The sequence below is a fragment of the Phodopus roborovskii genome, unplaced genomic scaffold, assembly GCF_943737965.1.
Source record: "Phodopus roborovskii unplaced genomic scaffold, PHOROB, whole genome shotgun sequence".
NCBI lineage: Eukaryota > Metazoa > Chordata > Mammalia > Rodentia > Cricetidae > Phodopus > Phodopus roborovskii.
In genome coordinates, this window is record NW_026125879.1 from 547728 (window position 1) to 562951 (window position 15224).

Genomic DNA, 15224 nt, shown 5'->3' on the forward strand with positions numbered 1-15224 from the left:
TACCCATATCTTGAAGTATATTTCCTAGCTTTTACCATGACCAAATATTAATCCAAAGTGGACCAACTATCTTAATTTAAAACCACAATTTCGTTTCAGGAATCAACCCCTTTCTTAGTTCATTTTTTTTCTATTTCACTCTAAGCCACCCCATCCCATGGCTAAGTTACTGTTTTCTTTTTCTTCTGCCAAGCCTCCATTAAATTATGCAAGTGTAATTACCTTTACAGGCAACTGCATGAATGGCCACCATGATTCCATTTATTTTACTTTTTATTAGCTTGCTAAGTGGGAACATTATGTATATTCAGCTATTTCAGGTCTAAATGTGGATCTCTTGGTCTTTAAAGTTTCAAGTGAAGTACTTTAACATAAAAGACAAGGGAATGGATGGAGGCTACTACTGGACTTCAGAAGATTTCTAAGTACAGCACTTTAGTATTACATGACAACTTCTGTGGCCTTTTCCCCCTCAGTCTGTACATAAGCCAAACATACTTGTGAATCAAGGTCACCCTTCAAAACATTTTTAATCTCTAGCTCTTAGGGTGAATCAGTTGGTTTATATAATTAAATTGGTATGAGGTAAGATCCAGAAATTGCCATGCTCTGATAAACCACAATGGTAAAATTTCTTTTACAGTTAATTACATATAAAAAGCCACCCAAGACTTCTCATCCCGAATGGAGAAATACTGCTTCATCCTTCAAGAACAACAAAATGTACATTCCAGTCAACGCCTTCAACCACAATATTTTAACTGCTTCCACTCAAACAACTGCTGATGAACAGAAAATTTTCCTCAATATGAAAATAATGGAATACCAGCACAACAAACTTGATAACACCGTTTTCATCAGGGGTTTATATGGTTGTGTTAAAATCCTGAAAATTCCCACTGTACAAGTTCTGAATGATGACAGTGATACTAATGAATAAAATCATGATTGGATTCAGCTGATTATGTCTTGAAAAAGAGATTTTATTTAAAGGAGTGGGCATGTCAAGTACAGATTCCACACACTTACTGCTTTGCTTACATTTTATTTTAAGACTCAATTACATGGCCAATATAGATTACAGAAGAGGGATGTAGAAGTACAGAAAAGGAAAGGCAGTTCAAAAGTTTATAGCTGACATAAAAAGCAATGATATCTTCATTTAAGTTTGAAATCTAATGGCTTGCAGCCTAATACTGCAATTGTCTACAAGTTTAATCAAAGTGAGAAGAATTACATGGAGCTGTTTATTATGCAGATGACTGCTTACTATTAGTATGAAATCTTTATAATATAAAGATCATTTGCCACCTTGCAACATAAGTTTTTCCATAAATTAAGATGGTGATTAAGATCTATTTTTCTTCACACTTGATAGTAGTGATACAAGTCTTTCAGCTTTTGAAAAAAAATTCTCTCTGCCCAAATTTTCTCTACAGATTCCAAATGTCACCTAAAATTTGCATGCATATATTTAATTAGTGCAAACCCCAACCCTCAAATATGTGGGAGAATGTTTCAATACAGTTTGAATTTCAATGAAAATTTTTTTCCAAATTTTAGTCCATCATCTGGCTCACATAGTATACTATAAAAACATTAACTGAGACTTAGGTTCTTTAATCTGGCTCACAGCATTGAATTTATCCACAAAGATAGCCTTCAAAGTATCAAGACAAGTTCATCTTATATGTGAATCATTGAGACAAGTTACTTATAGGTCTATTGTGATGCCTTCATGCCACCTCTTTTCCAAATCACTCACTTCTACTAATTAAAGAGATACATTAACCAGTTTGCTCATTTGATCTTTGATCAAAAGAAAAAGGAAGGAGAAGATTTGATGCATGAAAAAAAGGAGTTCCTTCTTGGTACACAGTTGCCAAGTACAAATTAGGTGGCAGTACATGGTTAAGTTTCTTTCTTGAGTTACAAGTTCCTTTGACATTTTCATGAAAACAATGGACTCACTCTCTCCCCCCAAATGCAAATCTACATCCAAAGAAAATGATACAGTTTTAGTCTTGTGAGCTCCTAAAGCTCAGCATGACTCTTGAAATGTTCCCTACTTAAGGTAAGTTTCATTATCCTAAGCTGTGATTTTAAATTATATGTCAAAAATATATAATAAAGCACAAGGTGTCATCATTTGTGAGGAAACAAGAGTATAAACTTTTTATTAGTGACAACTAATTAACAATTAACATTAATATATAAATGTTTTATTACTCTTAGGCAAAAAGGAATCCATAAAAGAATATTATTACTCTTGAACTGTTAGGCATATATCATTATCAAAATGCCAGATCAATAAGAATTTCATCCAAATTCTATATATAATTGAATCTATAATTCAGAGAATGTAATGAAATACTTATTTTTTTGAAACTCAATAGAAATTTAATGAGTGGTTTTTATTCCAAATACAACCTAAAGAGTAAAGTTTACATAGAAAATCTGAATCATAATAAGTGAATGACATGTTTAGACATATTTGGATCATAGGTATTATACAGTCCTCATATCATATACAGCCCCTCTCCCTACATGTTTGTTATATGTCTTTTTTTTAAAAAGATATTCATTTTTATTTTCTGTGTATAGGTGTTTTGCCTGCATGTATGTAAACCATATGCATTCAGTGTCATGGGGGTCAGAAGAAGACATTGGATGCCTTAGAACTGGAGTTACAGATAGTATTAGTCACTATGAGGATGCTGAGAATTGAACCTACATCCTCTGCCAGATCTCTTAACCATTGAGCAATCTTTCCAAGCCCCATTTGTGACTTTTATACATGATACTTCACTCGTGTAACACTTGCCTGTAACTACACTGACTCATTGTTTGCCCATCCTATGAATCAGAAAAGTGCATTAAGACTAGTGAAACAAATGTTGTTTAAATCGCCAAGTACAAAGCATCACTACTTCACAGGAAACCAGTATACTAAAAAAAAAAAAAAAAGAAATGTTAGTAATATTTACAAAATGTCATTGTAAAACAGAACTGGGTATATGTATTAACAAATAGCTAATCCTTAAGGGAAACAAGCACATTATTAAACATTCATAAATTCACATTTTTATATTTCATTCTTGATTGGATAAAAAAGTACTTAACAACTCTATACTGAGTGTGACATGTATATTTACCTGCTTGATTGACACACAAATAAATAAAAAAATCCCCTACTCTACAAATCACATTGTATAACAATCAGATATTTTCAATAGGGATATCTTATTCTGGTTTTCTACTGCCACTAATAGTAGGTATTTCGTGGTCAGTTTCCTTTGCAGGTTCAACCATGTTTTTGTATCTCTCCCCACGATGTTTTTCCAGGTATGGGCCCCAATTAGATGCTGGTCTACAGCAGCTTATGATACGCTGAAATGCAACAACAAAATCTTGTGTTAGAATTTAATTGCTATCATTGGTTTATAAAAGCAAATATTAAACTACACTTTTATTGTGATGTAACAACCACAAAAATATAAAGAAGTGATAACCTAAACAACGCCACTGAACAAATTGTCAAATAAATTGTTGTTAATTGTTAATTGTTCTACTAAACCAAAACTAGTGATTTCAAAAGAAAGGTGTCTGAGGCCATGCTGTCACTCTAGGCAGCTTTCCTGAATTCATTTTAGTCCCTATTTCAGAAGGTCAGATTGAGAGGTAAACTATTGTGCATTTGAATATGGAAAACCACAGAGACAGCTGAACCAAGGTGTGAATTGACAGTTGGAGAACCTGCATGGTACCACACTAGACAATCTAAATGTGGGTGAAAGTTATATGTCTTGGTCTGTTTGGTGGCTTCCTGGCAGTGTCACCAAGATGTATCCCAGGGGCAAGAACTGGCATTTTGGAGCCCATTCCCTATGGTGGGATGCTTCACTCAGTCTTGATACAGGGAAGAGGGACTTGGTCCTGCCTCAACTTGGTATGCCAGACTAGTTGACTCCTCAAGGAAGGCCTTATTCTCTCTGAGGAGTGGATGGGGGATGAGAAATGGGCAGGTGGGGGAGAAGGGGAAGGAGGGGGAACTGGAGTTGGTATGTAGAATGAAAAACAAATTTTTTAAATAAAAAAATAGTGAGATAAGGGACTTCCAGGTGCCAAACAATTTATTTGGATCTGTTCTTAGTTATACACAGGAATTTACTGAAATAGAGTCTCCTAAGCCTACCTTGTCATTGCTCTAGTATGAAGACTTAAGTCTATCACCCTAAGCCTCTGCAGAAGAAAGATGATTCAAGGGCTATAAGGGATGCAAGACAATTTAAGCTCCTTCAGTTTAGATACACTTAGGATTTGCATTATACCCAGATGAGGATTCAAAAGAGATTACATATAGAAAAAACAAATGAGTCATATGATTTTTGACAGAGATCACAATTGTTACATGCTGAAGAGTATAATAGTGCCTGAAGATACAGTAACGAACTTTAAAAAAAAAAAACTTATAATGAAATACAATATATATAACAGAAATAATATTGGGTATAGAAGCAGTCAGAGGGAAGGGTGGTTATTTTCATCCCATGTACTCTCTTATCTCTTCCTACACACCTGCATTTTATCACAAATGCTTATACAAAATAAGAATTGAATATGCTTACCTGCAGGATGTTTCCTTCAGCCTGAACTATTTTTATGATTGCCATAATTGGTATCCAAACAATGCAGAAAATAATCATACACCAGCCTAGAGCAACCCCCCAGTCAGGATATGGGATGTCAGCATACTTAGGTCTGTGAAATTTCACCAGTGACCAGACTAGAATGGCCTAAGAAAGCAACACAAGGAAAAGATCATGTTAGACTAAAGGATTAGACTTGGTATTAACAGTAAGTCATAGTTTGAAATTTATCAAGCAATAAAATGGGGACCTAAGATAAATTGGTAACAAGACAGAAGACAGCAATATAATGTGAACCAAATTTCTATTTTTATTTTGAAGAAATTCTGAAAACTTTAAAACCTCCACTTATTTATAAAAGAACTATTTACTCAACCTATATTCAAAACCCTTGATTATACATGAATAAAGTAAATTTGAGGTGTGTTTTAATGCCAAGCCGTTGATGTGTTTTCTTTTGTGTTATTTCATGTGTGTGAATGTTTTGCCTGCATGTATGTCTGTGCACCATGTGCATGCCTGGTGACCACAGATACCAGAAGAGGACAACAGAGGCCATGTAACTCGATTTGCAGTTGTAAGCTGCTGTGTGCATGCTGGGAATGTAACCTAGTTCTTTTGAAAAAGCAGGAAGTGCTTTTACCCAATGGGTCATCTCTCTAGTCTAACTTTTTTCTTTTGTTTTTGGAAATAGGTTTCTCCTGTATATCCCTGGCTGGCCTGGATGTAGACCAGGCTGGCCTTAACTCAAAAACCTATTTCTGCTTCTGGCATTTGAGTGCTGGGATTAAATATGTCTACCACTGTGCCTGGCCACTTCCTTTTTAACAGATAATCAAAAGTATAAAACTTGACATAAGTGTGGTACCATATTATATTTTCAAATGTGAACATGCTATATAGTATGTATACCAGGCTAAATACTTACTTTCTCAAACTTTATCCTTTATGGCAACTTTCATAGCTCCTTCTCCTATTATAAAGTTTGAAATTATGTAGGACATTATTGTCCATTTTTGCTCCTATTAAATTATATAGCAGAGTTCCTTATTCCAATTGAACTGTAACTTAGTATGTACTCTCCAGACCCCACCACCAGTGTTCAAGATTTCTGATTATTGTCATTCTATTTTCACTTCAACCAGATAACTTATTTATGTTCCTCATCTGAGTGAATTTCTGAAGTATTACTTGTACTATGCCTGGCTCGCTCCACTTAATATCCTTCCCTTCAATTCATGTCAAAATTGTAAAGATTTATTCATTATATTGCTGAATAGAATTCAGTGTATACATACATGTACCACATTTGCTTTTTTTTTTTACTTTTGTCTGTTTCTTTTTTTTATTTAAATTTGCAACAAGCTTGTTTTACAAGTTAAGTCCAGTTCCCTCACCTCTCCTCCTCCCTTTTGTTTTGCTATGTAGTCTAACTCTACAGCTCAGGCTGGTCTTGACCTTACTCTGAAACCATGGAACCCATTCTGTATTAATTTTCTGAATGTTTTCTGTGCCAGTATGGACAACCATGCCTGGTATCTATACTAAGTTTCTCGTTGGCTTCATATAGTCATCATTTGGCAGACAGGTCAGCTCTTTTCATTCCTTGGCTGGTAGTGAACACTGAAGTACACATAGCTTTACAACATATTGACTTAATATCTTTGAATATATCCAATAGTGGAACTGTTTACATGGCTGTGGAATAAAGAGAACTCTTGCATACTATTTTTCAGAATGTAAATTACTACAATCACTATAGAAAACATTATAGAGTTGTTTATTCATCACCCCTCTTGTGGGTACATATACAAGAAGATTGAACAGTTAGCATGGCTTCATTCTATACCATAAGCTTGCCAACATATACATTAAAAATTCAGTAAGAATGAACATACACTAAAGAGATACATTTCTGACCTTCCTTAACAACTGCTTATTATGCCACCCATTCAAATTTAAACACATAGTACTGGCACATGTTTACCAAGGCAAATTCCCTCCTAGCCTCTTCTTGACCAAAAAAGTTTGATGATGTAAGTTCAAGTAGTGTGGAAAAATAAAGTGAGATTGATCTGAAATCTCAGCGTTGAAATGATGGAGGCAGGAGGAGGATCAGGAGTTCAAAGTAATGCTCAGCTACATTCTGATTTCAAGGCCAGCCTGAAATACAGAAGACCCTGTCTCAAAAAAAAAAAGGTGATAAAATTCAATAATCACTTCTCAACCAGTAGGTTGTAACCCTTTGGGAGTCAATTGACCCTTTCACGGGAGTCACCTAAGACCATTGGAAAACAGAGATATTTACAGTACTATTCATAAAAGTAGCAAAATTACAATTATGACGTAGTGATGAAAATAATTTTTTGTTTGGGAGGTCACCACAACATAAGGAATGATATTAAATGGTTACAGCATTAGGAACTTTGAAAAATACTGTTTAAATGATTTTAGATAGGTTTTTAAATTAATTTTTATTTAAATTAAAAACAATCTTATTTTACATACCAATCTCATTTCCCTATCTCTTCCCATCACCCCACTTCCCATCATGTCCCTTTACCCCCTCCATCCACACCCCAGGGAGGGTGAGGCCTCCCATGGGGGAATCATCAAAGTCTGAAACATCATTTGGGGCAGGATCTAGGCTCTCCCCCATGTATCTAGACTGAGAGAGTATCCCTCCATAGGATACTTTTCAAAATTCACTAAAAGTAAGGCATTTAGGAGATTCTCTTGGAGCTAATATTTGACTTATACTATTCTTTTCCCAAAATAAACATATTTCACTACTGAACTGATACACACACACACACACACACACACACACACACACACACACACACACACATGCAATCCACACTTACATATAGGAAAAGAAGATATTCAGTTGGAGCTGGTAAGGGAATTATTGAGAACAAATAAAATCATACACGTATACACACATAGGAAGATTCATGTATTTACTAACAAAATTAATTTTGAAAAGCTACCAATCAGGCCTTATATGGGGGGAAATCCATTAATCCCAGCATTCAGGAGGTAGGAGCATGCAGATACTTGAGCTTTCAAGGCCAGCCTGATGTACATAATGAATGCCAGACCAGTCAGAGATACATAGTAATACTCTGTCTCGAAAAACAAACACAACCTGTTATCAACCTTTACTCAAGGAGTACTAATAATATGTTTTATTTCTTTGCTTTGGTCTATTTTGATTCCCACCCAAGGAGAATGTGTCAAAGATTCAGTTCTTTAACTTTCAGAGATACTTCCACTATGAGAGACTAGAGTCTAACTTCTATGAGTCTGAGGTGTATCTTTATTGTGAGCACATCTGCAGTTTTGGGGCATCAGTTGGGAAGCTGAGATAAATCTCTGTTGCAAGTTTTTTCAGTGCCATATAAAGTGGCTAAATAGAATAGTAATTAAATAAAAAGAGTAGGTTAGTAATGAATATACTCTATTCTAAAGAGAGGGAGATTGAAAGGTTATCATAAAATTTAAAAAGGAAGGGAGCTTGACACAAAGACTGAGGACATGAGTTCAATCCCTAGAACCTGCAAGGAGAAAAGAGAGAAGTGACTCTCACATGTTGTCCTCTGACCAAGAGTGCTTCCCCCCTCTCTCTGTAGTTTAAGAAATAAGTGCTAGAACAGCTGGGAAATGTAGGGAAGCAGAAGATGACATGGTGAAATGGAGTGGGCTATACATAGCTAGCCAGTGTGGGGAAGAGAAACAGAAGCCCAATCTAAGTGGCAAACCACATAACTCTGATGAAAATGTTTGGCAATCCTAATTATATCACATGCCAACAGTTCTCACAAGTCTTGGATCTATTTACAGCATTTGATGAAACAGTGACTCATCCTGTGTCAGCATTGGAGAGGAAATCCATTTTGTTACTCCCCATGTCTGGTAGGGCTATGACTATGAACCATCTAGACTTAATATGCCCACCAAAGTGTCACACTTGATAATTGCAGACACAGCCTCAAGCCAAGTTTAAGTGAACAGCCCAATGGCTGTCTGCCACCTGGGTCACTACAAGCAAAGAGGAAAGCTTCCTCAATCCGGGTTTTCATCCTCTACTGCTTTCTCAACATTCCCTAAGGTGTTTGAAGTTTAGCAGGATTTCATAGCACACAAGCTTGAGTATACAAACTAGAGATTATGGTCCATGGCTAGATCTGCCAATGGTATACAAAGCTAAGTGTAGCTAGCAGAGATTCCTGGTATACAAAGAAGGGAAACTCATAAAAATAAGAAGTACTGCTAGATATTTGACCCTGAACTAGCTAAGGATAAGCCCACAAGGTAAGAAAGACCAGAGACTCATTGAACCCACACCTCCATATAGCAGACTACAGATAAAAGAAAACCAGAAAGAAAGGGTGTTCTAATACTTGGTAATCTTTTGTGGTAAATACAAACAATAGAGTTTTATTAAGTCATAATGAAGAACAAAATTACAATATTTGTGGAAAATAAGTATAATTGGAGATCGTTGTGCTAAGCAAAATAAAGTGGGCTCAGAAACATCAAATTTCCCATCATGAAGAAGGGAATACCACTCAGTGGTAGACTTCTTCCTTAGATAAGAAAAGTCCTAGTTGCAATCACCAGTAGGATCAGAAAAGAAAAGGTTAAGAAGTCTATTTAGACTTTGTAAGTTTACAGGATGATTATTTTACTGAAAAAAAAAACTTTTCAAATAAGGACAATGATATTCAGTGGCACTTCCAAAGACATCTAGCAAGTCTATGAAGCATACAAATGTTTAGATTCTTCATATATATTCTACTCACTACCTAAAATGATATCAAAATGTTAAATACAAAATCTAGCACATCTAAAAACAATCAAATATTATGCCATGAAAGTGAATCAAATGTAACTATTTCATGGTGTTCTCTAGGAAGTCCTTCCTTTGACTGTCATGATTGTAATAACACATCTTCAAAACTTTGCTACTCTCTACCTGTGTGATTAACTTGGGACCATAGTAATTGTCCATCTTGAGAACTGTTCAATTTTGGCACTTGGAAACTAATTTACTGGACTGATCTTTGAAGATCTTAGATCTATGTGTCAAAGAAGCCATTGTTCACTTTTCTCAGCTCCTATGTAGTGTCAATCATTAAATTTTGTATATAAACCATTATACATACTGACAAAAGTGAGCTTCTTTTTGTAATTTCAGATAATAAATACCTCAGCAATCAACTAAAAAGTACAAACTAATATTTTAATGTTATTTTTTAAACATTTTATTTATTTAAAGACCTCATTTGGCTGAGCAGTAGTAGCACACTTGGGAGGGAGAAATAGGCAGATTTCTGTTAATTTCAGGCCAGCCTGTGCTACAGAACAAGTTCCAGGACAGCCAGAACTACACAGACATATCTCAAAAACCCAAAACAATAAAAAAATAACAAAATAAAGACATCATCTGATTCTTCTCTGGCTTTGTAGTTTCTGGCAGAGAAGTTAATAAATATCTCACCATATCTTTCAGATAATGATTAAATTTATGATTTTCTTTTATTTATCTTACTGATATTTTTATCCTATTGGTCATTTTTAGTTGCTGATATCTTTAATTTTATAGAGAGCTCTTTATTGTCTCAAAAGGGCAATGTTCAAACCCATGGCCTCAAAAATAATACTGCAAGAGCATTTTAATTCAGTCAGTGTGAAGACACCTGCAGTAAAAACTACAAATTTGAAAATGACTTGTCCCCCAAATTAGTTACTTATTTTCTCAATGGGAATTGTTCTCCGAGTTCCTTACTAACATCTAAAGATATGAGTTATATTGGCTATATCAAATTCATTGTATAATGCTACTTACAGACAACAATATAGGTGTGATGACAAACCAGCAAGCTTTCCACCAGAGCCAGAATATCCATCTCTTTGCTCCAATCATCATTTCTATGTCTTCAATGAATCTATTCCCTCCTAAAGAAAACAATTTCAGACTATGAGCCCTTTCATATAGGGTTCCATTGAGATTATCATAAGTATTTTCTTCCTTCATTTAAACACATTGCTAAACAGCAACAGTGAATCATACACCTGGAACTCCATTTCATTCATAATGCATTTTGCTCAACAGGTCACATTTTACTATTATATGTGTAATTACAATTGAATGACTACATAATCTTAATGAAAAGAAAAGCAAATGATGTTGTATAAGTCTTATAAACAAATGTGCGATCAACACTTACCATAAATCCAGATGATTCCTGCAATTTCCAAGATAGCTGCAATCAAAATCCCCCATCCAGCACAGAAGTGATCAATCAAGTTAACCCAATAAATTCCAGCCTGCAAGAAAACAAAACAAAAAAAGAAAACCAAACTCACACCAGTTTTTCACAATCATATTTTAACTATTTTTTCATTTTTGTGAAGTATTTAAGTAGAATACATTTAAACAATACATGAAAAGTATGTTTCATGTATAAACTTAGATATGGGTTTAATTACCTAAAATAAGTTTTTTTCTAATATACTACAACATTAACAAAATGTAAGCATTTAGAAAAGTTAATATAAATGGCCTATAGTAGCTATGATCTCTGTATCTATAGTATCTATGAGTATCTATAGTACTTACAGTATGTAGGTATTACATACTATATACTATACTATGAATTCTGTAAAAGCCACCAAGAAAAATACAGTTTATAATCATTTTGTTATTTGGAAAAATGTTACTATTGGACCTCCTCCTCCTCTGAGAAACATGTACTAGAAAAGATACAAAGGAGAGAAACCAGCATTGGACTGACTCAGACCCCCTGAACAAGGGTCTCAGTTAGAAGGCCTGGACAGTCTAAGGAACCTCTGACAGTGGAACCAGGATGTATCCCTGGTGCACAAAAGGACTTTGGGAGCATATTCCCCATGGAGGGACACTCCCTTAACCTAGAGGCAGGAGGGAGGGCCTAGTCCCTACTCCAAATGACTTGACAGATTTTGTTGATACTTCCTGGAAGGCACCACCCTCCTTGTGGAGTGGGGGGGGGATTGAATGGAAGGGTGGTCAGGAGGCATGAAAGGGAGGGAAAGGGAACTGGGACCAATTAGAACAAGAAGAAGAAGAGGAGACATATATATATATATATATATATATATATATATATATATATATGTTAAGTGAATATATATATATATATATACATACACACACACACACACACACACACACACACACACACACACATATATATATATATATATATATATATATATATGAAAAAAGATACAAAGGAGAAAATATCCTGGATAGAAATACACTTGTCACAAAACACCCCCTTGAACCTTAACATATTTTTATTTAAAAGTATATTCCAAATAATATCTGTCTACAGAAGTTAAACATTATACTGTACCTGAGTCACACAGACAAGACCAAGAAGAAACAGAATCAAGCAGCAACCCAAAGTGATAGGAACCCTCATGCGTTTCATTGCTTTGGGAAACAAATCTTGAATTGTTGTTGTAATTGTTTCTAGAGGAGATGGAATGAGTTGTTACGTTTCAATGAAGTAAGACTGGTCACAGAACTCAGTATCTATTAATGAAATTTACACATATGAACTGGAAGTATACTCTGGGAATTACTCTTTTCTAACAGTCAAGAAGGTTCTCTCTCTATTCTTCCCCACCCCTTACCCCTTGTGTGTGTGTGTGTGTGTGTGTGTGTGTGTGTGTGTGTGTGTGTGTGTGTTCAGCCTCAAATGGGACATCTGTAGCACATACACACACAGACACACAGACAAACACACACACACACACCAAGATTTAGGGACCATCACAGAAGAGAGAACAGAAAGGTTTGATCATGACAGAAGCAATGAGCTGACAGCAGCTATGCCTGTCTACAAAAGATCAAGTCAATCAACATTCCGGCCCAGAGGGAGAGAGAGTTAAGAGTTTTCTGTAAAGGTATGGCAGTTGGTGGGTCATCAGTACTCAGATTATGTATATGGGCAGGACAAATTGGACTTAGTACCTTATTAAAGAAAAACAAAGATGTGAAATCCAGAAGGATATAGAAGTGAGGGTTGATTTGGGATGAGTTGGATTTTCATTTGATCTAATACATTGTATGAAATACTCAAATATAAAAATAAAATAATAAACTTGTTTTAAATTTTCTAGTTGTAAACCTTCAGGAAATATCTTTTGTACACATAGAACCATATTTTTATTGCGTTTATTGTGTGAAGTGTGTGTGTGTGTGTGTGTGTGTGTGTGTGTGTACAAGCATATATGTAGTGGTGCATGTACACCAGTGTGTTCCATGTAAGTAGGCAGAGGTCGATCTCATTTGTTGTTTCTCAAGTGCTTTTTGAGGCAGTTTTTCACTGAACCTATAGCTCACAAATGGACTCTACTAGCTAACTAGTGACCACACCCCTAAGGGCTGCTCCTGTCTCCATCTCTCCAGGATTGGGATTACAGGGATGTGCCACATTACCCAGATTTTATAAGTATACTGGACATTACACTAAGGTCATAATGACTGAACAGCAATGACTTTTCCAATTAGGACTACTTCCCAACTTCAGTGTATAGAGTTTTTAAAAGAGGAATCAAAATACCCATCAATATGGCAATATGTTATCAATTAAATAGGCCCTTACATCTTGGTAAGTAGCATATATACTTAAATCTGTGTTACTCATATACATTCATATGTATGTATGAATACACACATGCCAAATTATTGCCTCTACAAAAAAATGAGAAATTGTAAGAATTTTGTTAAAACTCAAGCAAGAATCAAGTTTCCAGGGAGAAATGAGGTTGTCCAGGGCACTGTTCCCAAGTAGAGAGGGCAGGGAAGAGAAAATGGTAGCCATTTTTCCATTGCTTTGAATAGTGCACATTGAATTAAGAAACAAATACAAAATTCTGACTAAAGGAACCAAAACATGAGCCCCTTCAAAAGACTTATCTGGAGAAAATATACTACAGCATTATTTTTTTTAGTGTCAAGTATATAAATATATATATTTTATAGATATATAATATTTTATATATTTAAGTTTTAAATTAAAATAACACATAAAATTCATTCTGTTAATAGCACTTAAAAGGAAATACCATGACAATAAAACAGGATGCTCTCAAATAAGGGAAATGGGAATAAAATATCAGAGACAGTTAACACCAAAAGTACTACTTACCAATAGAAGCAAATTGAGAATCCAGACCCAATGTTAAAAGCATAAAGAAAAATAATACAGACCAAAATGGACCACCTGGGAGTTGGGCTAGAGCTTCTGGATAGGCAATGAATGCCAAATCAAAACCTAGAAAAATGTGGCATATTTTAAATTAATTGCCAAGAAAAATTACAAATTCAAACATTTTTCAGAATATTGTACTTTTCAAATTCTATCATTTGACAATGCATTCCATGACATGTACTTTTTACCAATTAATTCTTACAATGTTTTATTTGGAAGCCAGAAAGGTGGATTATTGGGTAAAAGCACTTGTCACTCAAGCTTGATGACCTGAGATGGATCCCCAGAACTCAGAGTGGAAGGAGAGAATACATTTTCGAAAGTTGTCCTCTGACCTCCACACAAACACTGTGACATGAATACTCACTTTCTCTCTCTCTCTCTCTCTCTCTCTCTCTCTCTCTCTCTCTCTCTCTCTCTTTCTCTTTCTCTCATGCCCTTACCCTCTTTCTCTCCTTCAGTCTATCTATCCCTCTCTCTAATACATAGTAATAATAAATATACAAAATGTTAATAAATATACAAAATGTTTGAATTATTATACAAATGTGAACGTGTGACATGAGTTAAGCTAGTACAATTTTTCTCAAGAAACTTGCTTTAGAATTTTAAATCGTGTGTGTGTGTGTGTGTGTGTGTGTGTGTGTGTGTGTGTGTGTGTGTGTATTCATTCATGCATGAGTTCAGGAATCCAAGTGCCTTAGAGTGCATATGCAAAGAACAACCTTGAATGTTGGTCTTTGCTTTCTGTCTACTTGAAATGTGGCCTCTGTTGTTTTTCTGCTGTATATTCCCAGGTATTTGGCTCATGAGAAAGAATTCTCTTACCTTTGCCTCTCATCTCCACATTGAAGTTCTGTATTACAGATTTTCAAACTGTACATAGGCACACTGTGTGTGTGTGTGTGTGTGTGTGTGTGTGTGTGTGTGTGTGTGTGTGTGTATTTGGGAGATTTGAACTCAGGTCCTCATGCATAGATAGCAACTGGCTTTATCAAGTCCTTCATCAACTGATTGACGGAAGGTGTGATGACACACACCTGTTATCCCAGGATCAGGATGTAGGGGAAAGGAGGATCAGGAATTCAATGTCATCCTTCACCTATACTGAATTTGACACCAGTTTGAGCTAGTCACACCATTTTGCCAAATGCTTACCCAGAATTATTTCAGTTTACAGATACCTGCAAAGTTGAATATACTAAAAGTCCTAGAAGGAATCTCATTTTTGTTTGATATTATTTTTAAAAGCACTTTGTAGTTTATTCCCATTTTTCTATGTGACCCCCTCAGTTTTAAGTAT

At 35.3% G+C, this 15224-nt stretch overlaps 1 protein-coding gene across 1 annotated transcript in view; it reads right to left on the bottom strand.

Moving 5' to 3' along the window:
- Positions 1 to 2574: 2574 nt before the first annotated feature.
- The window catches only part of Slc6a14 (solute carrier family 6 member 14), a 29436-nt gene continuing 16786 nt past the window's right edge, over positions 2575 to 15224 (bottom strand). Inside the window, exons 9-14 of the mRNA XM_051178884.1 lie at positions 13859 to 13984; positions 12056 to 12174; positions 10886 to 10985; positions 10504 to 10613; positions 4629 to 4796; positions 2575 to 3390 (exon numbers count right to left, since the gene is read on the bottom strand). Of these exons, the coding sequence (XP_051034841.1) occupies positions 3244 to 3390; positions 4629 to 4796; positions 10504 to 10613; positions 10886 to 10985; positions 12056 to 12174; positions 13859 to 13984 (770 nt within the window). The 3' untranslated portion in view covers positions 2575 to 3243. The remainder of the gene's footprint in view (positions 3391 to 4628; positions 4797 to 10503; positions 10614 to 10885; positions 10986 to 12055; positions 12175 to 13858; positions 13985 to 15224) is intronic.